The sequence below is a fragment of the Cydia amplana genome, chromosome 17 (genome assembly GCF_948474715.1).
Source record: "Cydia amplana chromosome 17, ilCydAmpl1.1, whole genome shotgun sequence".
NCBI classification, from domain to species: domain Eukaryota; kingdom Metazoa; phylum Arthropoda; class Insecta; order Lepidoptera; family Tortricidae; genus Cydia; species Cydia amplana.
In genome coordinates this window covers 4,819,250-4,844,559 of record NC_086085.1, presented here as the reverse complement: position 1 = coordinate 4,844,559, position 25,310 = coordinate 4,819,250, and the positions used below count along the sequence as shown (strand labels likewise).

At 40.5% G+C, this 25,310-nt stretch overlaps 2 protein-coding genes across 2 annotated transcripts; both read right to left on the bottom strand.

Moving 5' to 3' along the window:
• Positions 1 to 228: 228 nt before the first annotated feature.
• Positions 229 to 5,669, bottom strand: LOC134655663 (heart- and neural crest derivatives-expressed protein 2). The gene is made up of 5 exons (XM_063511101.1): positions 5,394 to 5,669; positions 4,712 to 4,720; positions 2,068 to 2,214; positions 920 to 1,052; positions 229 to 343 (listed from the first exon to the last, which is right to left on the bottom strand). Exons 1-5 carry the CDS (start codon positions 5,665 to 5,667, stop codon positions 229 to 231), a joined length of 678 nt encoding a protein of 225 aa, XP_063367171.1. The 5' UTR covers positions 5,668 to 5,669.
• Positions 5,670 to 14,428: 8,759 nt separating this feature from the next.
• Positions 14,429 to 25,103, bottom strand: LOC134655714 (tryptophan--tRNA ligase, cytoplasmic). Its single transcript, XM_063511175.1, has 9 exons — positions 24,925 to 25,103; positions 23,717 to 23,861; positions 23,063 to 23,131; positions 21,766 to 21,925; positions 20,103 to 20,285; positions 19,108 to 19,285; positions 17,993 to 18,199; positions 16,227 to 16,358; positions 14,429 to 14,688 (listed from the first exon to the last, which is right to left on the bottom strand). The coding sequence occupies exons 2-9, from the start codon at positions 23,841 to 23,843 to the stop codon at positions 14,527 to 14,529; spliced, it is 1,218 nt and encodes a 405-aa protein (XP_063367245.1). The 5' UTR covers positions 23,844 to 23,861; positions 24,925 to 25,103; the 3' UTR covers positions 14,429 to 14,526.
• Positions 25,104 to 25,310: the final 207 nt, after the last annotated feature.

The window sequence follows — 25,310 nt, the reverse complement described above, 5'->3', positions numbered from 1 at the left end:
AAAATAAAATAAAATAAATATTTAAACTTTAAAGGGGGCCCCCCATATAACAAACACGATTTTTTTGCTCTATTTTTTGTTGATGGTGCGGAACCCTCCGTGCGCGAGTCCGACTCGCACTTGGCCGGTTTTTAGTTTCTTTCTGCGTCTGTCGGTGTACTATTGTCATTTTGTTTAGGCCCGAATCGATAAGTTTGTTTTCTATTCCCACGGTTCCCACCCCTATCATCAGAACCTATGCCGCCGTCGCAAGTCAGCGTTCAGTTCGAAGAAGGTACTGTCCTCTGCGCCGGCGCCGTCTGCCAGCATGAACTCCAAGTGGCGGATGTAGCAGATCGCTATCCTGAAAACAAGAATTTGTGTAGCTCAAAGAACAAATTCATTTGGCCTGGCCTATTTATCTAATATCTCGTAGCGTAGATATTGCATAATCATTGATGGATTATTCGGATGTTCGTCTAGCCTTGGTCTAGCCTAGCTAGCCACCAAAATTGGTGTGGGACGGATGTGCTTGTAGGTACTTGTTGCGACGCAACGAAATCGCGGAGTGAGCCACGCCTGGTGACAGCCCCGGCTAAAACTTTTTCTAAGAGAAAACTGACCAACTGTACAGCCAAAGTTGCCAAATTATCAACACTTTGTAATGGACATAAGGAAGTGTACCATATGTGACCACTTTGCCCGTCACTATCTATTTGATGCCCGTATAAATGTGTAAATATTAGTATTTTAATCTCATTATGTAAATATGTAGAAATCTTGACTTGTAAAACAACCAATTTTACCAATAAATAAATCAATCAATCAAAGATGCTGACTGTACTCAGGCACACTCTGTATGCGGGCGCGACAATTTCGGATTTGGATTACCTATGCTAAAGTATTAACACCTAAACTTTTTTTTTTTACTTATGTGTACCTGAGACTCTCGATCTTGGAGTACTTCTTCTTGGTGGGCTTGGTGACTGGCAGCTTGGACCGCAGCAGGTCGAACGCGCGGTTCATGTCGCGCATGCGCGTGCGCTCGCGGTCGCAGGCCGTTTTTTTGTACTCTGTAAATCATATCTATGAAAAGGGACCTTATTGTCGATGGCGCTTACGCCTTTGTTAACGATGCTCCGTTATAAATACAATGCCTGAGCTGAGCTGCGTAAGCGCCATCGACAATAAGGTCCCTTTTCATAGATAATGCCCCATATAGGTCGTCCATGAAATTAAGCAGATCTCGCGGTGCATACAAGTTGCCAATCGTTCGCTCCGTCGCGACCGAAATGTTAATCTCTCTCTTGCAGTTGCAATGAGGCCGATTCAGATAAATTTTTACATTTGTTCTGATACGACCATGAAACGACTCGCAGTACGCGTACCAATAAGTGCGAGCGAGGTGCGTATTAAAGACAACACTAAATGTCTTATCAAAACAAAATGTAAACCATGACAAATTGATAATTCAGAATCGGCCGAAACAAAGGCTAATGATAGAATAATAATGCTGAATTTAAATAAAGCATCGACAGGGCTGTTGGTAGAACGGGCGGCGTTGCGAGAAACTTACCTACTTTTGGCTTATAGAGTGTAATTTTTTAGTATTCGAGCAATAAAATTCTAAAACGAAAAACATGAAGCATTATGCGAAGGAATGACGGGTAAAACCAATGCTGGCGCGCCTGGCACATAGTGTTTATAAGTATTCTGAATTCTCTTTGCGACTGGCGTCATCTGTAAAATACTTCAACCGGCAAACACCATTGCGCTGAGTTGAGATCTTGAGACAGGGAGGACTGACGGGTCTCTATTGTTTCCCATAAAGTTTTAAGTCACAATGTATCGTTTGTCCGCATTTTCGTTACTCATAATTTGTTTTTTCTCAGAAACGCGTAAGTTTTCAGGATTGCCATAAAATAAATCTAACCTAACCTACCTATAGGATAACCTTACGAAAATTCTGAAAAGTTAACGGTTGCAGAATTATGACTAATGATAATGTGATAATCATTACATTATGACTTTCAATAATTATGTCAAACAAAGGGATCCGAGGACTATCTAATAGATAGTATATTATACCTTTTTCAAGCTGCAGCGCACGTTCCTTCCAGTGTTTCTCGTCTGCTTCGGGTTTTACATCCTCATGAGAATAGTCCAGGGAGGACTCGGAGTGTACCGTGTCTGGCAGGGAGGTGAGAGACGAGGCATAGTCTTTGGGAGCGTACTCTTTATAGGGAGCGTAGCCATATGTTGGTGGTGGTGCTGGAAATGTGATCAGTATTGGTTAATTATCTGGGGATACATCTCGCTAGCCCAATATTACAAGGTTCTATGTTTCACTTTTATCGAACTGAAATTTGAACATTGTCATAGTGACATTAAATCGAATTTCACTTATCTTGAAAATGTAACATAGAACCCTGTAATATTGGGCCAGCGATCTGACAATAATGTGACGCTGTGTGAAGGGCCCGGTGTCAACCGGAAATCTGGGTCTTTAAGCTATTTATGACGTCATTTTTTTATTAGGGTTCCGTAGCCAAATGGCAAAAAACGGAACCCTTATAGATTCGTCATGTCTGTCTGTCTGTCTGTCCGTCTGTCCGTCTGTCCGTCTGTCTGTCCGTCCGTATGTCACAGCCACTTTTATCCGAAACTATAAGAACTATACTGTTGAAACTTGGTAAGTAGATGTATTCTGTGAACCGGTCGCATACATTACAGACTGTACCATCTTGCGTTATGACACTTATGACGGATGAAATTTTAGGCCATTTTTAGGGTTCCGTAGCCAAATGGCAAAAAACGGAACCCTTATAGATTCGTCATGTCTGTCTGTCTGTCCGTCTGTCTGTCTGTCTGTCTGTCTGTCCGTCCGTATGTCACAGCCACTTTTCTCCGAAACTATAAGAACAATGCTGTTGAAACTTGGTAAGTAGATGTATTCTGTGAACCGCATTAAGATTTTCAAACAAAAATTGAAAAAAAAAAAAAAAATTTTTGGGGTTCCCCATACTTCGAACTGAAACTCAAAAATTTTTTTTTTCATAAACCCATACGTGTGGGGTATCTATGGATAGGTCTTCAAAAATGATATTGAGGTTTCTAATATCATTTTTTTTCTAAACTGAATAGTTTGCGCGAGAGACACTTCCAAAGTGGTAAAATGTGTGTCCCCCCCCCTGTAACTTCTAAAATAAGAGAATGATAAAACTAAAAAAAATATATGATGTACATTACCATGTAAACTTCCACCGAAAATTGGTTTGAACGAGATCTAGTAAGTAGTTTTTTTTTATACGTCATAAATCGCCTAAATACGGAACCCTTCATGGGCGAGTCCGACTCGCACTTGGCCGCTTTTAGGCATATTAGGCAACACAATGAAGTACAAGGTCTTATTTATTAAAACCAGTGAACTGATATTAAAACCATAAACATAATTAATGGGTCAATCAACTATTTCTTGTTGTTATTCTGTCCCATCAGCGAGGAGACAATAGTAGCATAGATTGTTAGAAGAACTGCTGTACCATGTTCTACTAACATGCTCAGTAGATGTTCCATTATGGAAAGGTCTTATAACTACCATAAAATGCAAGTTTGGTTCATTTAAATACGAAAAACCTAGAATTTTAAGAGTGACTCAGGAGAACGTGTGACAAGAAAAAGTTGATCAATCCTAATAACAAGAGGCACTCTTTTTGGTGTTCACATCAAATACTTTCATTTCATCTGTTAAGAAGATTATAGTCGGGCACTGCATCTCTAGTCTTATTAGTTACAAATCTTTTATCATTGCTGAAAGCTATTTCGAACAGGTTTAAAGCTTTAGATTCCTCCGAAAGCGGTGCCGTCATACCTATACTATATATATATATTATTATACTCTTTGGCCGTAATATAGCGATGAATGACGTCACGAGAACGGCGGTGTTTCAGGCGATCATTTGTTTGGCAACGCTTTTAGCTTGTTGAACTTTTGTGGGCCTACTGTCACCTTCAAAGACCCATTCACTGGACTGTTGCTTTTTTTCCGGATCGTAGCAGTAAATCCAGGTTTCATCTCCTGTTACGATGTTATATACAGCATTTGAACTCCCGTGCTTATATTTTTGCACCATTTCTCGACACCAGTCCACACGTGCCTGTTTTTGGACTGAAGTTAATTCATGAGGAATCCACCGACAACAAAGTTTCCTGACTTTTAAATATTCATGTAAAATCTTTTGTATTTGACTCATACCTATCCCCAATTGTCCACGAATTTCTTCATATGTGATTCGTCGGTTTCCTTCAATGAGTCGTCTCACAGAAGCCACGTTTTCTTCAGTGACCGCGGTCGACGGTCGGCCTTCACGAAAGTCATCATTAAGAGTAACACGGCCTCTATTAAATTCAGCATACCAACGTCTCACGGTACTCAGATGTGGTGCTTCAAGCCCAAAAGCATTTTGAAGGCGAGCCCTACACTCTTGCGGAGTTAGCGAACTTTTAAAATCATACAAAATCATAGCTCTAAAATCTTTTCGCGTTAAATCCATGTTTAATGCAAGTTCTTTACTTTGACAAGCCATTAAAAACAAACGACGATCGATTTGCCGCCAATTTTTGTCACATTCCATAAACAAAAGTCTATATTTTTTTCTAATTTACGATTCGTATTTCAAATGTTTACGAGTGGCTAGTAGTGCAAAACATTCAGTGTGGCCTATGTAGCAACGTGCTCCTTCTCCGAGGCGCGCTCGCGTATTGGGGAGGTGCTGGGGGTCCCTGAGCCTGCCCTTGCTTGACAGATGGCACTAGCTGATAACACCTAGTTTCCGAGATATCGCAAAGTTTCACTGTGTACGATTGTTTCAATGTTCGACAAGTGACCCTACGCTAAAATATTAATGCACAGCCAAATCATATTAAATATTATGCCTAATGAAAGTTCCTGTTTAATATTTTAGTTGCCCGGTTAATAATAAGCCATTAATTATTATTATTTATTAGTAGATTTCATAAACAAAGTGTCAATCAATGTTATTGGAATAGGGGTGGTAAAGTCTGGTACTTTTAACCCTTTAGTCCGTAACGGCAACATACTTGCCATCATCATACTATTCATACTTAACCTTTTGAACGCGCTTAAATTAGCGAAATTGAACTTTACGGAGTCCCGCGTAAGTTTATATTGCATTGGCGAAGCTGACGGCTGTAGCCGTCGTTGGCGTCCTTGGCAAGCCTTTCCGATTACGGCCACACCGTCTGTGGCGGTCAAAAGGTTAAAACAAAAATCCATCTCCACCTACTATAAGGATTATGGTTCGAGATCGAATGACTAATAGGTCAAATGGTTAAAAAATTAAATAATTAGGGTAGGGAGATATTTAAGAAATAGTAAACTGTGAAAATTTTACCTTCTTGGCTAGTTTCCAATTCATGCGGCCTAAAGTATGTTACTTTTCTCGTTTCAGAATAGTCCTCCAGCACATAAGACCTGTGGTGCGACGTCGTCTTATCATACTTCTTATGGCTGAACGTGAGTTCTTCCTTCGGCTTATCGTCCGCTTTCCCTATTTCCAGAATAACCCGATCTTCTGTCTCCCTCTTATCATCTTCGTTTTCTTTGACTACAGTGTAGTTTGCGATTAGGGGTATAGGCGTTTCATCGTCGTAGGTTTGGTTATACATTTTGTAGTCGCAATTTTGTAGAAGGCTTTTGGACTCTGTTCAAACTTAGCCTCGTAAAGCGAGTCGCACTAGCACGATAAACTCACTTTTTTTTATTAAACTTTAACCAAATTTTGATCTAGAAAGTTCCATAAATCTCCCTGTAACCGCGATATTAAATTCCATTAAGAATAGCGCGCACTTTAAAAGTTTGAAGATAACCGCCGCAAACTTTCATAAACTCGTAAAATAAATTTTATTCTACCGTTTTTTTTTAAAGAAACGACTCTTTTATAATATTTTACTGTAATTAACGACCACAAGCTACCTGTTACAAATGTAGACTGTGTCATCCACTTTTCTGGGCTATTGTCATGCATATCCGATCAAAGTTGCGTGTGTGGACACAAGTGTACAGAATTCTTTTTCACGGGGCCCGTTGCGTCTATTGTTGTAAGATGTTTGTTGTCGTTTCGTATTTTACTCGAGTTGGTTGTATTGTTAAGAATATAGTGTTTTGTGTTGGATATGAAGTTTTATAAGATAGGGTTTTACTGTTACAGATATAAGTAGTGCAAAATCGTATTTTCGCGGAAACGTTCGTATTTGACATGCTACTTCAGTCAACCTCAATACTTTATGTAGGTACCGAGACTGACTGAAATAACAAGACACGTTCGTGCATAAATTTCCGTGAAAATGCGATGTAGTACATAATTATTTCTGGAAAATAATTATGCACTACGTCTGTAAGTACCGTAAAATGGGGTGAGTAGGGTTCACGGGGAGAGTTGGGTTATGAATGGGGAGAGAAGGGATCAAAGGGGGTGAGATGGAATTTTAAGGCTACTGCTACAAAAATAATGTATTCCAATTTAAAATGGAGCTATAGTAGAGTTTGGCTACTGAAATATTACACAAATGTTTGGCGGGAAATTCAAAAAATCTTGGGCTGGTCACACTTTGTGTAGTAGGAATTATAGTTTTGATTTGATACTTGATTTTCTGTGCACACGTAAGGTACCTAAGGAAATAAGTTAAATATACGTTGACGTGCACTCTAAGTCAGCTAGCTCACATCATTTCTACCACTATGTAAAGTACAGTCAACGATAAACACATATGTTTACACTTTCTCACCATATACCATTGTAACAAGGTGAAAAATGAAATGTAGTGTAAATAAGACCTAGCTCGATAATACCGTAATATTAATCCATCGCCAAAAAATTACATAAGTACTATGCCAAATATGCTAAATGCTAAGCAAAGAGTAGTATAATATATATATGATGCTAAGTATCAAAATATTTATAGAGCACCAACCTCCTAATTTGTTTACATTTGTCTAGGACGTGTAAACATTGCAGTTTTTCGTAATACAACGCTAACACGTCGACTTGGCAGATTGTCGTAATAATTTATGAGCTTATGAATAGTCTGCGGACCTCACTCAGTAATCTCTGTATAGACATTATTAATATTATTTAAAATAAACCCCATATAAACCGCAAACAATTTGAATGAATGACATAAATTGACAACTGACTTTTACCTTTTTTTTTAATCATAGACAATTGGTGATACAACAACGAAATATCTGTCAACAATTTTTGGCTAGCCAGACTCTAATACTCATAATAAAAAAAAAATCGATCCAACAATCTTCCAAAATCACATTTGTATGAAATTCCATCTCACCCTAATTACGAGGTGAGGTGGAATTTCCTGTTTATCGTCAAAGTTAAGAAATGGAACTACCCAAAATAAAATAATAACTAAACTTATTATATACCTACACCATTCAGTTTGCATAATTATATAAAAATAAAATTTTATCGAGGGTTTTGAATGTCAGTTTTGCCCCTACTCACCCCATTTTACGGTACCCTACTTATTTTACCATTGGGGCGTAGTGGGGTGCATAGCAGTAGTACCTTTACAGGACTGTCGGTCGGCCTGTTTACAGGTGACAGTTGCTGCCTGGTCTGCATCATCCCATAATATCTTCACTAGTGGCTCCAAGTAGCTGTTATGTGTGCAGCGGCCACGCCCTGGCAAACCACGTCGACCCGTGGGCTAAACCTGGTGGAGGATGCTATGAACGCTTGTAGCGGACATAGTTCTAGTCGGGTGATCCCCCGCATTAACACATGAAGACCTCGTCGGTGTAGGAGGCGGGCAACGTCGATAGGCAAACGCAACCGGCAACTACAGCGGCAGGGCAAGGCGCTTGTGATGTGTCTCAAGAGGGCGTGCGTCGGGATACTTGTAGAGACGTGCGGCCAATCACTGCACCTTTCTTCCCCTGTAAGTCGTATCGGTCATCCGATCCACTAACAACCGGGGACCTGAGGCGAGAGAGTGGATCTGCACCTGCGCAACTGCTTATCCACTTAAATATATTCACGCGTAGATGACTCCAGCAACGTTTTTAGGACTACGAGCTTAAAAGACCTGCGGCGATGGGGTACTGATGGTGGGGTTAGGGCCTGGTGTGCCTGAGCCTTAGTTGGTGCTCTGCACGTTAGGCGGCCGGTTGGTGATGGTCGCTCCGGGACTCGACAGAGACGGGAGTACTGGTTCGGCAGCTCAGCTGGCGACAAAGCAGCCCTTTTTAGGATCGCTCTGCTTTCCCCAATCCGGGGAGGGGCCTAGAAAAGGTGGCCTAAAAATAGTTCGTCTCATATTCTCGCATGTGGCTAACCGCGGTCACTTGTTCACCACTAAATGCGGTCGAAAGCACAATACAAATAAATCCCAAAAACACCTTGTTATAGGCACCTGGAACGTCCGAACTCTTTTAGATAGCGAACGCAATGTATGCCCTGAGAGGAAGACTGGGCTTATAGCTAGGGAGCTGGCTAAATATGACATCGACATCGCTGCCATCAGTGAGACACATCTCAGTGACTCAGGGGTATTACGTGAGGACCTGGGTGGATACACCTATTACTGGAGCGGGAAACCACAAGGAGAAAAAGCGGCAAGCGGGGTTGGATTTGCTATACGTAACCAACTGGCAAGATCTCTGTCAGATCTCCCAAAAGGCATTAATGACAGAATAATGACGTTGCGACTTCAACTAACATCCAAAAAGTTTATCCATCTGATCAGTGTTTACGCGCCCACGCTGCCATCCCCAGATGAAGAGAAGGTCAGGTTTTATCAAGAACTTCGAGGTGTCCTTGGAAAGATTCCACCTGCCGACAAAATTGCTTTGCTTGGTGATTTCAATGCTCGTGTTGGCACCGAATATAGTTCGTGGGAAGGAGTCCTCGGGCGTCATGGAGTTGGGAAATGTAATACCAACGGATTGGATCTTCTCACTCTTTGTGCCGAATTTGGGCTATGCCTAACGAACACGTGCTTTCGTTTGGCAGATAAGTTTAAAACCACATGGATGCACCCACGTTCCAGGCACTGGCACCTCCTAGATTATGTTATAGTACGCCAGAGAGACTTAGCTGAAGTACTCATCACTCGAGTAATGAGAGGTGCACATGGCTGGACAGATCATAGACTTATTAGATCCAAACTGCGTATTGAACTTAGAATTCCTCGTCGAGCTCCACACCGAATCCCAGCAAAGATATCGTGTGTAAAATTGATTCACGATCAAGATCTTGGCAGGGAACTAGATGTTGCGTTTGGTATGGCTACGGATGTTATACCAGAATCTGTATCTATTGATGAGCATTGGCGTACATATGCCACTTGCCTGCATAGCTGTGCGTCACAAGTAATTGGCAAACCGCAAAAGAAAAACCAAGATTGGTTCGACGCTTCTGACGCGGATATCAGGAAGCTTGTTGACGATCTCAGACGCTCTCTGCGCACATCTAATACTGCTGAAAGACGTAAGGCACATCAAAGTTTGAAGCTAAAAGTTCGCGCCCTAAAAGATAAATGGTGGACAGAAAAAGCAACCGAAATGCAACTTTATGCAGACACAAATCAAACGGGTAGGTTCTTTGAATGCCTTCAGGGTATCTTTGGTCCAAAATCGCAGAAGATAGCACCTATCTACAACAAAGATAAGAGCCTCCGACTAACAGAACAGTGTGACATTCTTAACCGATGGGCTGAACATTTTAATGATGTTCTAAATCCTTCAACCCAGACCACTGACTTACAATACATCGAGGCTATCGAAAATTTACCCACACAAGATGACCTTGCCAATCCTCCATCACTTGTCGAACTCAATGCAGCAATAAACAAACTAAAAAACTCCAAGACCCCGGGGTTAGATAGCTTACCGTCAGAATTATACAAATATGGCGGACCTAACATTAAAAGCAGACTGTTTGATCTCGTCACGAAGATATGGGAACGTGGAATTGTGCCGCAAGATTGGAAAGATGCCTCTATTTGCAAGTTATATAAAGGCAAAGGTGACATCTCGGACTGCAGCTCTTACAGAGGCATCTCACTCCTATCTACTGCCGGTAAGATACTTGCTCATATAATAAATAAAAGGTTAACCCTTCTTGCAGAAACATTGCTCCCTGAAACCCAATGTGGCTTTCGCCCAGGCAGAGGTACAGTAGATGCCATCTTTGTTGTTAAACAAATTCAAGAAAAGAGTCTAGAGCAACATCGTCCTCTGTTTATGTGCTTTGTTGATCTAGAAAAAGCCTTTGATCGAGTACCACGGGAAGCCCTTTGGGTTGTGCTGAAAAAAACTGGTTGCCCTGTGAAGTTTGTTAATTTAATTCGTCAATTCCATGATAACATGATGGCAAAAGTTCGACACGAAGAAAACTTCTCAGACCCTTTTCCAGTCACATGCGGTGTAAAACAGGGATGTGTCTTGGCGCCCACTCTGTTCGCGTTATACTTTGCTGCTGTATTGAAAGACGCAACAAAAAGCTGTAGCGAACTTATAGAAATAAATTCGAGAACAGATAAATCTATCTTTGACCTTTCTCGTTTTAGGGCCAAGCGTCAAATTAATAAACTTTCCATAATGGAAATGCTATATGCAGATGACGTTTGCCTTATGGCGGACTCCGCAGAAGCCCTTCAATCCTACGTGGATTCCCTTACTACGTCATGCCTTCAGTTTGGCTTAGTTATAAGTGTGACGAAAACACAGGTTCTGGTGCAACCGCCTAGGGGTTGTCACATAGAGCACTCCAGTATCAGACTGGATGGCAGAGATCTGGAAGAAGTGTCACACTTTAGGTACCTGGGAAGTCAGCTACGGAACGACAATAGCCTTGCGTCCGAAATACCGTCTAGGATAGCCAATGCAGCCGCAGCATTTGGGAAGCTAAACAACCGTGTTTGGCGATCACATGACCTTAAATTAACAACTAAAATTATGGTCTATAAGGCCATAGTCATACCAACTCTTCTTTATGCCGCAGAAACCTGGTGCTGTTACAAAGCAGATATTAAAAGGCTGTACTCATTCCATCTACGCTGTCTTCGTTCAATTCTGCGCATAAAGTGGCAAGACAAAATACCGAACACGGAAGTTCTGCGTCGTGTTAAGATGCCTGGTATAGAGGCACTCATCATCAAACACCAGCTGAGGTGGGGTGGCCACGTCGTGCGCATGGGCAACAACAGATTACCCAAAGCTGTGTTCTATTCGGAACTCTCCAGCGGAAAAAGGAAACAGGGGGGTCAGTACCTGCGCCATAAAGACGTCCTCAAGCGTCACCTAACCACTTGCGGTATACCAAGTGATTCCTGGGAGGAAGTTGCGATGCGTAGAACGGAATGGCGTGCAACTGTTCATAAAAGAGTAGACCAGTACGAGCAGCGGCGTTTAGAAGACCTGGATGCTAAACGCCATCTCCGTAAGACGCGACCGAAGCCCTCGTATACCTACACCTACAACTCAGCCGGCCAGCTCCATTGCGCACCATGTAATCGGATTTTCAAAACCAAGTTTGGCTTCGCAAGTCATGTCAGAGCATTCCATGTTCTTGATTAATCAGTTGGAGGAGTCGCCGTCGTCGGACACGGCGGGGAGGACTATATATATTTTACCATATTTAGACGTGAAAAAACAACATAGCTTTTTTTTTAATTTTTAACAAGATACGTCTGCGATCGATGCTATTAAGTTTAGACTATATAAATAAATACATTTAAAAGTGGAAAAATTACTGTCTTGCGTGAGACTTGAACTCACGGCCTCTGGATCGATACTCCAGCGCTCTGCCATCTGAGCCACCAAGACCTCATTCATCCATAGCTAGCAAATCTTTCCACCATATGGGTCAAGGGGACCCGAGCGACATCTACCGTCGGTTTATACGAAAATGATACCAAACTTGCCCTAGCCTAGTAACCACCAGGAAGAGAATAGATTTTTTTGAATATGAAGGGTGGCGGCCGTCTTACCCCGCACTCCCCGACTAGACGCACATTTCTTATTGACTCCCGCACTCGAAATGCTTAGAATTACTCAAGGAACATATGTGATGATCGAGCCACATAGCTTAATAAAAAAAATGTGGGTTATTTCATAACAGTCCAGTATATGTCCTTAGACCTTATGCCTCTACAATTAGATTTATGAAGGTTTAATCTGTCCTATCCCAATGGCTCAAATATATGGGTCGTAATTATAAGGCGTCGAGAGATCGTGGGATCGGGTTATAGGCCACCAAACGAAGGAATTAAAGCGGAAATAATACTTGCGTAAGGCAATTTTGGCATAGTTGTAGAGGCGCGCGGGCGGGGCGGGGCGGTTTCGATGCCAGTGTCACAAAATCAGAAAATCAGTCGCCGCGCGGCTCAATCAACGTAGGTATAGCCTGACCAGTAATATATGATAATTGTCAAGAGGGCGCTGTTATTCTCATGTATAGGGTGACAATTCAGTGTAGTATGAAAAAATTAGTTCCAGTGAAATTCCGCAACATGGCGCACCGTCAATAGATCCTGGTTCACCTATAGTGATTTAATTCTCTTTGGCTCAATCGCGCGGCCGGCTCCTTAGGGCTCATTTAGACGGGGCGAGAACTCGCATGCGAGTTGGATTGCATCGTTTGATCGGTCGGCTGAATTGATGTAACCCAAATGTAACCTCAATGGTCCGCAATGTACTTGGTTACTACACGCGGTCAACCTAACACGCTCCTCCTTGCTTCGCTCGTCGTCGCACCTATATTTTGACTCTGGCAGAACACAGTGGTAAGTATTGAAATTAGTAATTAAAAATTGAAAGATCTAATGGTATAACATACAGACACTTTCTCTCCTTTTTTAAAAATAAAAGAGGTAGTAATACCTTTTCCGCTCTTTCCATCCATCCATCAAACAATCGTGATAACGCACTTATTAGTGTGTTACAAGTGAGCAATATTACATACCTATTTACGGCAAGGGCGTACCTTAAATCCAGAACGAAACGAAGGATTCTATAATAGAATCCCGAGTGTAGTGAGGGATTCAAGTGTTCACGCCAGTCAGGTATCAAAAGAAACGTTTTAACTAAGAATACCATATTCAAATGCAAAAATCACTTTATTGATATTTTTCTCTTAAATAAATACTAGGTACTATCATGCTTTAAGCACAGCTTTTAAAAATAAGGCTTACGTTTTAAATTGCAGTTTTTATTTAAATTATCCAGTTAGAGATCATACTCTAATATCTAAGCGAAATAACCACATATTGTAATTGAATATAATACAAATGTACCGACACTGAAGGGTACTGTCACAGAAAAACTATCTAAAACGAAAATTAGCATTTTGTCCTAATGAAACATTAAAGAAATTAAGAAAATCACACGGTGTGAGTCACACCGTCACACCGCAGAACCGTTTAAGAACATTTAAGTTAGGTTCCTTAATTCTCAGTTCCGAATTACTCACTAACTGTAGTTTTTATAATGATAAAAATAGTTTTAATTCTGTAACTTACATCTTACATACACTGTCTTTTTATAGGAACACTGTCATAAAATAAGTTAAAAGCTATTAGCATTTCGTCAGGTGACAAGCAAAACTCACTAATGGCCACCACAACTTCATAGCCATAGTGAACCATATTAGTATTAAAATAAGGTTGATTTTTATTTAAATATTTTTTTGTAATTAGTGAGTTTTGCTGGTCACCTGACGATTTCCTTATATACCTGCGTGTTCTCGTCATACATTATTTCAACGTAAATAGTGTAAATTTACAACAATGCACAACAAAGCAAATTTTTAAATGGTAATTATGCACAGGCAGTAAAAAAATAACATGGTACAATAAATAAATATTTATTTTAAGTATTACCAACAAACACACTCAATCATTTCCAGATCTTATCAAATCTACATAAGGTCCAAAAATGCTTATTTCATGTCTTGTTTACGGTATCCTATCGACTTCGAAAAAAAATTGTCCGATGTCTCATTTAGCAGATTTTCATTTGACCGAATTTTTTTTTTTCAAAATCCGTTATTTTGCTGAGATTTTGAAAAAGGCATCCTGTCAAGGGGTCGTCCAGAAATCATGTAATCGTTTAGAGGGGGGATCACCAAATATCACCAAGGGGAGGTGTGGGGCAAAAATAGGCCAAATGTGATCACATGATTTCTGGACGACCCTCAAAAGTCATTATAGTCATACTCGTAGGCAAAGAGAATTAAATCACTACGTTTTAGTATGTTTCTTTGGATTTAAATAGTAGTAGTAGTAGTAGTAATCACTTTATTGTACACAACACAGGTTTACATAATGTTTACAGAAATAAAGGTACAAAGGCGAAAGGTGTATTTCGCATATACAATGACATGTTTTGTTTTTAAACGAACGCAGCGCCTTTGCGTTGATCTTTCCGCGTTCATCCCATTTTAATGTCCGAAAAATCTGAAAAATCGGACACAAAATGTTTCGAGTTTGTGATAGTACCGTAATCGTTCAGAACTTGATCCTCCTGATCCGGAAGAAGTCCTGCATGACGTCATCGGTGACGAGCGCGCGCCGCGCCTGGTAGTCTGTGATGACGGGCGTCACCGTGTCCACGGCTATCTTCTTCAGCTCGCCTGTTAGCATCTCGCCAGATTCGTACGATTTTTTTATCTGAAACAAATTGTAAATATAATGTTGACAGCGCCCTACTAGCGGTCGTCGCTGACCGTGTTGACTCTCCATTTGTGAGGCACTGGTTGTCATTGCATGCACCAGTGTCTCAAAAATGGGATAAATAATAAGTATTGTTGGTTGATTTATTAGGAGACATGTGATTATACTTCGTGACATTATTTACTTTAATTATTATTATTTAAATAATTGTTTAATTATATCTTAACTGTTATTATCTTTATTATTTTATTTTTATGACATGTTTCCCTTAAATCAATTAATTATATTTTAGTAGGTAATATCTTAATGTATTCTGTATTTTTAAATTTTAATTTTAGTTGAAATTTAAATTTTTATGTTTCACAGCCTTTTGAGCCATGTTGCTTGACTAATAAAATATATTATTATTATTATTCTCTTTATTTACTTGAACTCTCTAGGCTAGGTGATTTATAATATGAATATAAAAGTAAAATATAAAAACACTTACAAAACAATAAAAAATACATATAAACACATTATAAAAAACCTAACCTAGGGTGCCGCCAGCAGCGGGGCAATTATTATTATTATAATTAAGAGTTCTCTGAAAAGGACTCAAGTCTCTACAAAAGACTGTCTCTATTAACCTGTCGAATCCCACGATATGACGTCACCATAAGCGTTCTGGCTCATATATGAGCCGTGGGAGCTGACAGATTAAGTTGAAAAGAACCTGAGTTTAGTGAGAGAGTGAGACACAATGCACATTGAACCAAGAAATTGAATAGGTGGAATACTAACCTAAGGTCTAAAAAACGCGTTGCTTTTTAGGTTGATTTCTAATACTAATAACATGTATTAACTTAACTCACATTTATAGACAGGTCTATTGCGAAATTTATATAGTCTATAGTGAAACAAGTGTCGAAACGTCGGTAAATAGATGTAATAAAATAAATTTCGCGATAGACCCGTCTATAAATGTGAGTTAATATGTGTTCAAAACGCGAAAGTTTTAAATATTATAAGAATAAAATGATTATGTGTTGTCACCTCCGCTAGCCTCTGGTCGTCCTCCAGGAAGAACGTGAGGTACTTGTAGGAGATGTCCACCTCGGTGTTGCCGCCCTTCTCTCTCTATGCTCCACCGTGGCCCGCCCGAGAACGCGTACTTGTTGATCTGACATTAATGTTATAACAACATGATAATAGTGTTGTCACCTCCGCCAGCCTCTGGTCGTCCTCCAGGAAGAACGTGAGGTACTTGTAGGAGATGTCCACCTCGGTGTTGCCGCCCTTCTCTCTCTATGCTCCACCGTGGCCCGCCCGAGAACGCGTACTTGTTGATCTGACATTAATGTTATAACAACATGATAATAGTGTTGTCACCTCCGCCAGCCTCTGGTCGTCCTCCAGGAAGAACGTGAGGTACTTGTAGGAGATGTCCACCTCGGTGTTGCCGCCCTTCTCTCTGCTCCACCGTGGCCCGCCCGAGAACGCGTACTTGTTGATCTGACATTAATATTATAATAACATGATAATAGTGTTGTCACCTCCGCCAGCCTCTGGTCGTCCTCCAGGAAGAACGTGAGGTACTTGTAGGAGATGTCCACCTCGGTGTTGCCGCCCTTCTCTCTATGCTCGTCCACCGTGGCCTGCCCGCCCGAGAACGCGTACTTGTTGATCTGAAATTGACGTTTAAATTAGTTTAATCATAATTGTACAAGGCCGTTCTGCTAAATACAACTGGATATTATGTATTATTAAGTTTGAACAAAAACAATAATCGATGAGTTCGATGAAAAATAAAATTGCACATGTTTGGAAGCAATTTTTTATATTTATTTATAGCTTATGTGCAAAAATTGTTACACATTTTTAACAAGCTTTTATTAGGTCGACCTGTATGTAACTATGTAATGGAATCTAAGGTAACTAATTTAACCATCTTCCAAGGATCGTAGCGTCATGAAAATTGGCAGCTGTATGTAGTTCTGATGACAATACAATAATATGGTACTGTCGAACTGATCTGTTGATGGAGACAGGAGGTGGCCATAGGAACTCTGTGATGAAACAACGCAACCTAATTGTGTTAGGGGTTTTTAGAATTGTCTCGATAAGTATTAGTTGTCTGTCGTAAGAAAAGTACAGTCAGCGATAAAAGCTTGTACCAAAAATTAAATTTTTGCCAAAAACTTGCCAAAGGTGCGTTTTAGACCTATGTTCGTGATTAATTCTACGGAGCGTAAGTCTAGAATCGATGAAATCATTAGAGAGGGGCCTCAAGATGGCTCCTCGTAATTAAACTTTTGGTAACCGTATTGTGATCTAAAGCAGCGCTACGATTTTTCAAAAAATCTGCTTTCTGACCCTACTGCACCTTAAGAAAGAAGTTAGGTTAGGGTCGCTGGCGGCCATCTTGTTTTGAGTTCCTTGTAAGACCGGTAGTAACGCAGGTTTGGGCATCTTTGCCACTGAGGCCATTCTGTTAAATAGTTACCTTGTTTTTAATCTGTTTAGCCGTGTCATTAAGGAAGATGGACGCGTTAGGGTCGCTGGCCGACATCTTGTGCTGCGCCCCTTATAAGGCCGGTAAGAAGGACGAATGCAGTAGCGCCGGTTTGGGCATCTTTGCCACTGAGGCCATTCTGCTAAATAGTTACCTTGTTTTTAATCTGTTTAGCCGTGTCGTTAAGGAAGATGGACGCGTTAGGGTCGCTGGCCGACATCTTGTGCTGCGCCCCTTATAAGGCCGGTAGGAAGGACGAATGCAGTAGCGCCGGTTTGGGCATCTTTGCCACTGAGGCCATTCTGCTAAATAGTTACCTTGTTTTTAATCTGTTTAGCCGTGTCGTTAAGGAAGATGGACGCGTTAGGGTCGCTGGCCGACATCTTGTGCTGCGCCCCTTATAAGGCCGGTAAGAAGGACGAAAGTAGTAGCGCCGGTTTGGGCATCTTTGCCACTGAGGCCATTCTGCTAAATAGTTACCTTGTTTTTAATCTGTTTAGCCGTGTCATTAAGGAAGATGGACGCGTTAGGGTCGCTGGCCGACATCTTGTGCTGCGCCCCTTATAAGGCCGGTAGGAAGGAAGTGTAGTAGTGCCGGTTTGGGCATCTTTGCCCGACCTGAGGCCATTCTGCTAAACAGTTACCTTGTTTTTGATCTGTTTAGCAGTGTCATTGAGGAAGATGGACGCGTTAGGGTCGCTGGCCGACATCTTGTGCTGCGCCCCTTGTAAGGCCGGTAAGAAGGACGAATGTAGTAGCGCCGGTTTGGGCATCTTTGCCACTGAGGCCATTCTGCTAAATAGTTACCTTGTTTTTAATCTGTTTAGCCGTGTCATTAAGGAAGATGGACGCGTTGGGGTCGCTGGCCGACATCTTGTGCTGAGCCCCTTGTAAGGCCGGTAAGAAGGACGAATGTAGTAGCGCCGGTTTGGGCATCTTGAGACGTGCGGCGACGTCGCGAGTCATACGGAAGTATGGGTCTTGGTCGATCGCGCATGGAACTAGGCAGGGGACCTGGAAAATAAAGTCACTGTTAACTGACGAATTGTAAACCTTATTGAGACGAGATAGAGTCTACTTTACTTTAACGGGCTAAGAGCCAAAGCCAACAAACTTGTCACAAATTCGAGAAAACATAAAAAATAGACATAACTGTAATAAATAATAACTTTAAAACTAGATTGTTAGTACAACGTCAAAATCTAATTTCAACAACTACAGATCTGAAGCGATAAGAAACGGACTTTATATGGCCAATATATACTGTATTTATATTATAAATGAAAACAACGAATTGCGAAAAACCGCCATCGACAATAAGGTCCCTTTTCATAGATAACGTCACATTTTGAGTTTTAATCGTGTATCGATAGATGGCAGTAAATTTACTGTGACTACAAAATTTACTATAACAGGACCCCTCTATAATATCTATACTGGATCAACCAAATCTTGTCAGTAGTAAAAGGCGGCAAATTTGAAAAATCGCGGGTTAGCAACACTGTGTTCGAATAATTCCAAAATCGCGTGTCATATGTGTGTTATCTGTGGAATGTGGATCGTGAATGACAGCCATCATCTTATTGTTTACATTCTGAATCGTTTCTATTTCAAGAGAAATTTCTGCTGCCACCATTAAATACCAAGATTATCCATGACCTCAAGCAAAGCTAAGGTGCCTACAATGTACAATCATGCTCGTTGACGGTAATCATTACTAAAATTTGAGGTTATGGTAATTCACTCGAACTGACGTATGAAGGGCGGAAAAATAAACAAGTTTTGGTTCGATGTACATTGCTGCTTTTCTTAGAGCAATTCTGCTCTTTGAGTGTTATATGGTGTTACCCTACTTTAATTTGCAGTACATTGCTACTGACAAGATTTGCTTGACGCACTATATTCTATTTGCTATTTCTTACCACTTTATTGTCGAATATAAAGGGGAAACTGGTGGAGAATGCGGGCGCCGCTTCTATGGAGGGGAAGGTGATCTTGCCGATGACGTCAGAGTCGCCGAATCCGAAGATGCCTTTCACCTGGTTGAACGTCACGCACTTCTGGATGCGGAGCATGTTCTGGTAGAACGCGGGACACTGGCTGCAATAGGGTATTGGACTGTATTTAAAATACATAACTTTACACCATGCACGAAATAAAGAACCAGAAGATTTATAGAGAAACGTAGACAGCAGTTATTTTTATACACAATTTCTATTTTAAACCCCGTATAAAACTATAAAGAGTAGGTTATTTGATCGTGATGTCACATGCTAGTGTTTCATATAAATTCCATAGTAACAAAATCGTTTTGACAGTTCGAAAATAGAAACTGATTTGACTAGTAGACAAATACCCTATTATGAAATTAACTTTTAAATACAATGCAAATGTATAATTTAAAACTTTATTAAGGTCAATGTGGGTAATTCCGTCATAGGGACTATTCATTATACTTACTACTCTTTGGGCGATTCCGTCCATTAGGGTTTTTCTCGAACAACAAACAAAATTGATAAATTCATCGACAAAGCAGCGGTTTAGTTTCATGATTTTTTTCCAACGATTGAAAATCTAAGAGATATACGCTCGTGGACGGAATGACCCCTATGACGGAATTAGCCCCATTGACCTTATACTCGTAATCTATAAGGGAGAAGGTTTTTTGTCGTGATATATTTTTTGTATGTTTGTTCCCCGATTATTAAAAGATGGCTGGACGAAGTAGAACTGTAAGTACGTAATGTTCACACGATCAAAGGAACTCAGCAATGAAACATTATCATCCAGTGCTAATTGTAATACGTCACGAGCTGCACTAGGAGAGGTTAGGTTATACATTATACGCACAGCATTAAATTTTCTCGCCGTCGGTGAATTTAATGTTATTTTACAGTAAATCTATTTGTTTACTCACCCAATAAAGTCCAAATCATTGAATATGAAAGTGTTCTCCGGACTGAAGCCGACAGCGATGATGTCTTTCGCGTTGGTGTGCGCCATTTGCCGCGCCTGCTCCACTTTAATGTCCCGCCACAGCACCTTCTCGTCGTCCGTGAGCTGGATTATGAGGGGCACGTCGAATACATCTTGAAGCCATCTGGAAACAAGCAATTATTAATTTCTAGGGGAAAGCAGGCAGCCAAAGAAATAGTACATTATTGTCGAGGTTCGGAAGTAGCTACTTGCAGGCTGAGGATTCGTTTTAAACGGACGACCTTGGGAGTCCGTTTAATTGAATCCGAAGCCAGCAAGTAGCCTTCCAGCCGAGTCATATATAGTGCTTTTCTCAAAAGTGGCGCAAGAAATAGAAATATTTTACAGAAGCAACGTTCTAATTTTCACAGAGAAAAGTAAAACCATTAAAAAGATTTGCTTGCCGCCTTTAAAAAAAATAGAAGTGTATTTTTCTGCTGAAAATACGCCAACGTATTTGAGACACCTAAATAGTCGCGGTACCAACATTATAATAATAATAAGTGATGATCATCTGTTTGGCTGTTTAATGGACCTATGCCTTCATTTGATATGGCCATTTAAAGTTTTAAAAAGTTTGGAACTCGTTTAATAATGGAATTTGTATGCAACATTGCAGTCCCGAAATCGAGACTGCAATGTTTTTAACTTTTTAATTTTTAGAATGACCATAAACTACGCACTTCGCGACCTATTTTTTAACCGGCGACGTCGACTTTGCCGTCCATTTTTGAGAAAAATTATATTAATAACTAGTGATCGGTAATAACATTCGTTTAATTTCATGGCAGCGTTGTTGAGTTAAAGGAATGTGTAAAGTAAAATTCAGCTGAAATTATTAATTAAGGTTCATATGAAGATTAAGCAGGTAACCTTAACTGTCTCCTTCAAAATTGTTACTTTCCTTTACTTTAACTCGACCATGCTGCAATGAAATTGCATGCATTATATGATCACTATTAATTACATACGTATATTGTCTTGTCGACTTCAAGTTTCTAATTTTTCTTTTCTTGTAATTAAACTGTAGGGGACAACCTACTGTCGCGCAGTCCATCCAATGATTGGCTCCTTCAAGCTTATTGTAATGCAGGCTGTACACACTCGTCGAGAGACCCCGAGACAAGCTGACGAGTGTGTACATGATGCTCCCTTCTTGTCTCGCTCTTTCTTGTCTCGTCTCGCGCTTCTTTGATTGAATCGGAGCCGTGCCGAGACTCTCGACGAGTGTGTGCAGCCGACATAAGGCAGCAGTGGTGACTTGTTACGCTACTTCTGCTGTAGACTGTACAATAGCCCCTTGCCATTCCATGGACTAGAACTGACTTACTTTGTGCAGAAGCATGGTGCTTAATGACGGCCTTCAATTGTGTAGAAGAACTTCTTCCTAACTTATATGACGAGGTCAAAGTATTTAGCAGATGGCGCCATCATAGCTTGCCCTGTCAATCCCTAAAATTGTGTCAAATGTTTTTAATGCCCTGGAGGCCAGCCCTGCCAAATCTCATAGAAAAAGGGGCAAGCTATGAAAACGCCATCTATGCAAACCTTTGACAGTTGCCAACCCTATCGTGGATAACACAGTAGACTAAATAATGACTTACTTAGTGAACATGAATGGAATCATGTGCCCAAGATGCATACTATCTGATGATGGGCCCCTGCCAGTGTAGAGGTAGAATTTCTTGCCAGCTTCGACAAGATTGAGGATGCTGTGGATGTCACGGTGGGAGAAAAATATGCCACGCCGCAGTAAGTGGTGAGCTTAAAGTAATAATATCGGATTCAATAGATTCAGAAGAGAATGTAATAGATTAACTATAATAGGGTATTTCTACTAGTCAAATCAGTTTCTTTTTTCGAACTGTCAAAACGATTTTGCTACTATGGAGTTTATATGCAACTCATAGACTAGGAATCCTCTAGACTGAGCATAGTAACGCTACCCCCTCTGCCACTTATACGGTAGTTTTACTCTATCTTCGAGTCAATCCCGTGGCGTGATTGGTCCGTGTCTTTGAACGGACCAATCACGGCACGGGATTCGCTCACCTCGTCCCCCCGCACCCCCGTATTTTTGGCAGCATCGGTTTCAAACTCAGTCTAGAGGATTCCTAGTCTATGTATGCAACACTAGCATGTGACGTCACAATCAAATTACCTACTCTTTATAGTTTTATATGGGTTTTAAAATAGAAATTGTGTCTAAAAATAACTGCTGTCTATGTTTCGCCTATTAATCTTTTGGTGATTTATTTCTTGCATGGGGTAAAATAATTTATTTTAATACAGTAAAATTGTAGACTACGTCACGATTGTCAACTAGGTATAGTAGGTATCAATTTAATTAACCCTTTATACGCCACGCCTATTATGTGCGGCGCGTCATCGTGAACCTTGTCGGAATGCACGAAGGTTGATATTTGGTAGCAGCAGGCGTTAGTTGATGTCTTTGGCGGTCAAAGTCAAGTAAATTTCAACCTATTTCTAATAGTTTTCCTTGTACAAGACTTCAATTTTACAAAGGTCAATGGTTTATTCCCTCAGAGATAACAACTTCCTTACTAATTACAACATTTTATCTAAATTACTTACTAAGTTTTTAAGCCAACATGGAGGGGAAAACATAGTGTAAAGGAAAAGTAATAGGGTTTGTTAACTTTTTTTTGTGACTTGTTGCCAATTTACCTATAACAATTAAAGTGCCAAAATATGCATTTTAGTGACCATTATCAGCCCTTTCTATCCTATTCCTGGCAATTCACCCAAGTAAAGGTGCCATGACGAGTGAAATGACAGTCTCTGGCCAAAGATGCATTAATAAGGCTGCATTTCCAAATCTATATTATGAAATATCAATACTTTATATGTTTAAAATAATGCACTTAATGAAAAGTTTACCTTTTTTTCCAGTAACCTTTTCAAATCTTTGTATGACTTCATCATCAATCTTGGAACTGCCAAATCTTTCTGAAAACATACAATATAATATTAGAATGTATACAATAATATAATATAATAAATAATACTAACAACACTATTAGCACGTAAGGTTTATCTGTAAGTGCTAGTATGTATAAAATAAACAATAAACAATAAACAATAAACAATAAAAATCATGAGCAAAAAATAGTAATTTAGGTACTAACAGCTATTTTGTGTTACTTGTTAATATTGTATATGAATATACACACACACAGGTTAGGGCTAATTTAGACGGTGCAACTCGCGAGCGAGTTTCATTACATTGTGTTATTTTATTGGTCAGCTGAATTGATGTAACCTCAATGGTCCGCAATGTAAATAAAATCGTATACATGTTCGTGTGCTGTCTAAATGAGCCCTTAATGTGTAGCATATTCGATTCGCTGGGAAGTTTCTTAACCAAAAAATATATTTACTAATAGGTTTCATAAGTAATACACACTATTTCAGATATATGATATTTTTCACATAAACCATATTTTGCATGGGGTCTTTCAACCCCCTACCACAGTGAATGTGTTAAATTCAACCAGAAATATATTTAAGCCTAATATAATTAATGGCACTTACTTATCAATTTGTCATAGTCTATACCAGTCTCCGACTTTCCGGATACATTCCATGGATCCACCACATCATCATCATCATTCACAGCCAGGTTGTTCATCTGTTCTTCTGGTGATTTGTCTTCTGCCATGATTCAGGTGGCTACACACTGAAATCCATTTGAAATAATAGTAAGTTTCTTAAATATCAAGAGTTGGTTTTCCCCACAGGTTTTTCCTTAATTATAACTAGGGTTTTAAAGACATTTTATTAAACAGAAACACCAGCTCCGGCTAATCTTTACTTTATGGACCGTCGATTTGGAGGGAGTGTTGGGTATGGGGGGGTAGAGGGTGCAAAGGCCTACCCCCCAGTCCAACCCCCATGGCGCGGAACCCCATGGTTATGGAGATATCCATGGTTAAAGTTTGTATGAAATTACTATGAAATAAAGGAGTAATGTCATAGCAGATGTCGAAAGGTGCCGTTTTGTGTTCATTTATATTACCTTTTATACCACACCACCATCCTCAAGGTCACCAAAATCTCAAGGTCACGAAATTTATGGTCACCAAAATCTCAAGGGCACCAAATTTTTTATCCCCAGAATCTCAAGGTCACCAGAATCTCAAGGTCGCCGAAATCTTTGGTCACCAGAATCTCAAGGTCACTAAAAACCGAATCAGAGCACCCACTATCCACGTGGGCTTGTCTGTCCTACCCCTAGAGAGCAATTCCAAAAACGGAGGCGCGGAGGGAGGGCAGCCCTCGCCCGCCGTGACGGAGCGCGGGAACGAGCGAGGCGAGCGGCTGAGGCTGGTGCGGAGCCGAGTGCAGTGAGCGTGCTTTGTCACGCGAGGGCGGAAGGGCTGCTCTTCCGCAGCGCCGGAGCTACCCCCAGATCCAACAGCTTCACCTCTGGTCTCGTCAGCTCGCGACCTCAGGGGCGACGAAGCGGGCCTTCGGGCGAAGCGCGCCCCCCCTCACCCCTCACCCCCTCCCCCTTCAAATTTTGCTGTAATCCCTTATTTCATAGTAATTCCATACAAACTTTAACCATGGATATCTCCATAACCATGGGGTTCCGCGCCATGGGGGTTGGACTGGGGGGTAGCCCTCTCCCCCCCCCTCCCCCCTCCCCCCCTCCCCACCCCAAAAATCGACGGTCCATAAAGTAAAGATTAACCACAATGTGGTAGGTTAAGTGAAATTTAATTACAGAATTTACTAACCTATCTTAATAACTCGATACTTGGGTTGATACTGATAAGGTTCGATATTTTGAATACTGTGATTGTACACTGCGGGATATATGATGCAATTTCCTGCAAAAGCAACATCGATCCAAATCACTGCCGAAACGGTGACGAACAGCTGCCGCTGAGGTACCGCAAACACCTTTCACGTCATGTCATGAGTTGTCAAAACGTTTTGTTCGTACGTTAGTAAAATTAATCAATACAAAAAATAAAGGCTTAAACATGTTTTTTTGGCGACATGTTTTAATTAATAAAATTTAATTTAGCGTTATTTTCCCAGTTTTTTTTAATCTGTTTATTTGTGTTAAGGTTAAGACACGGTTTTCTATGTTTAATAATTGCCAATGAAGTAACAAAAC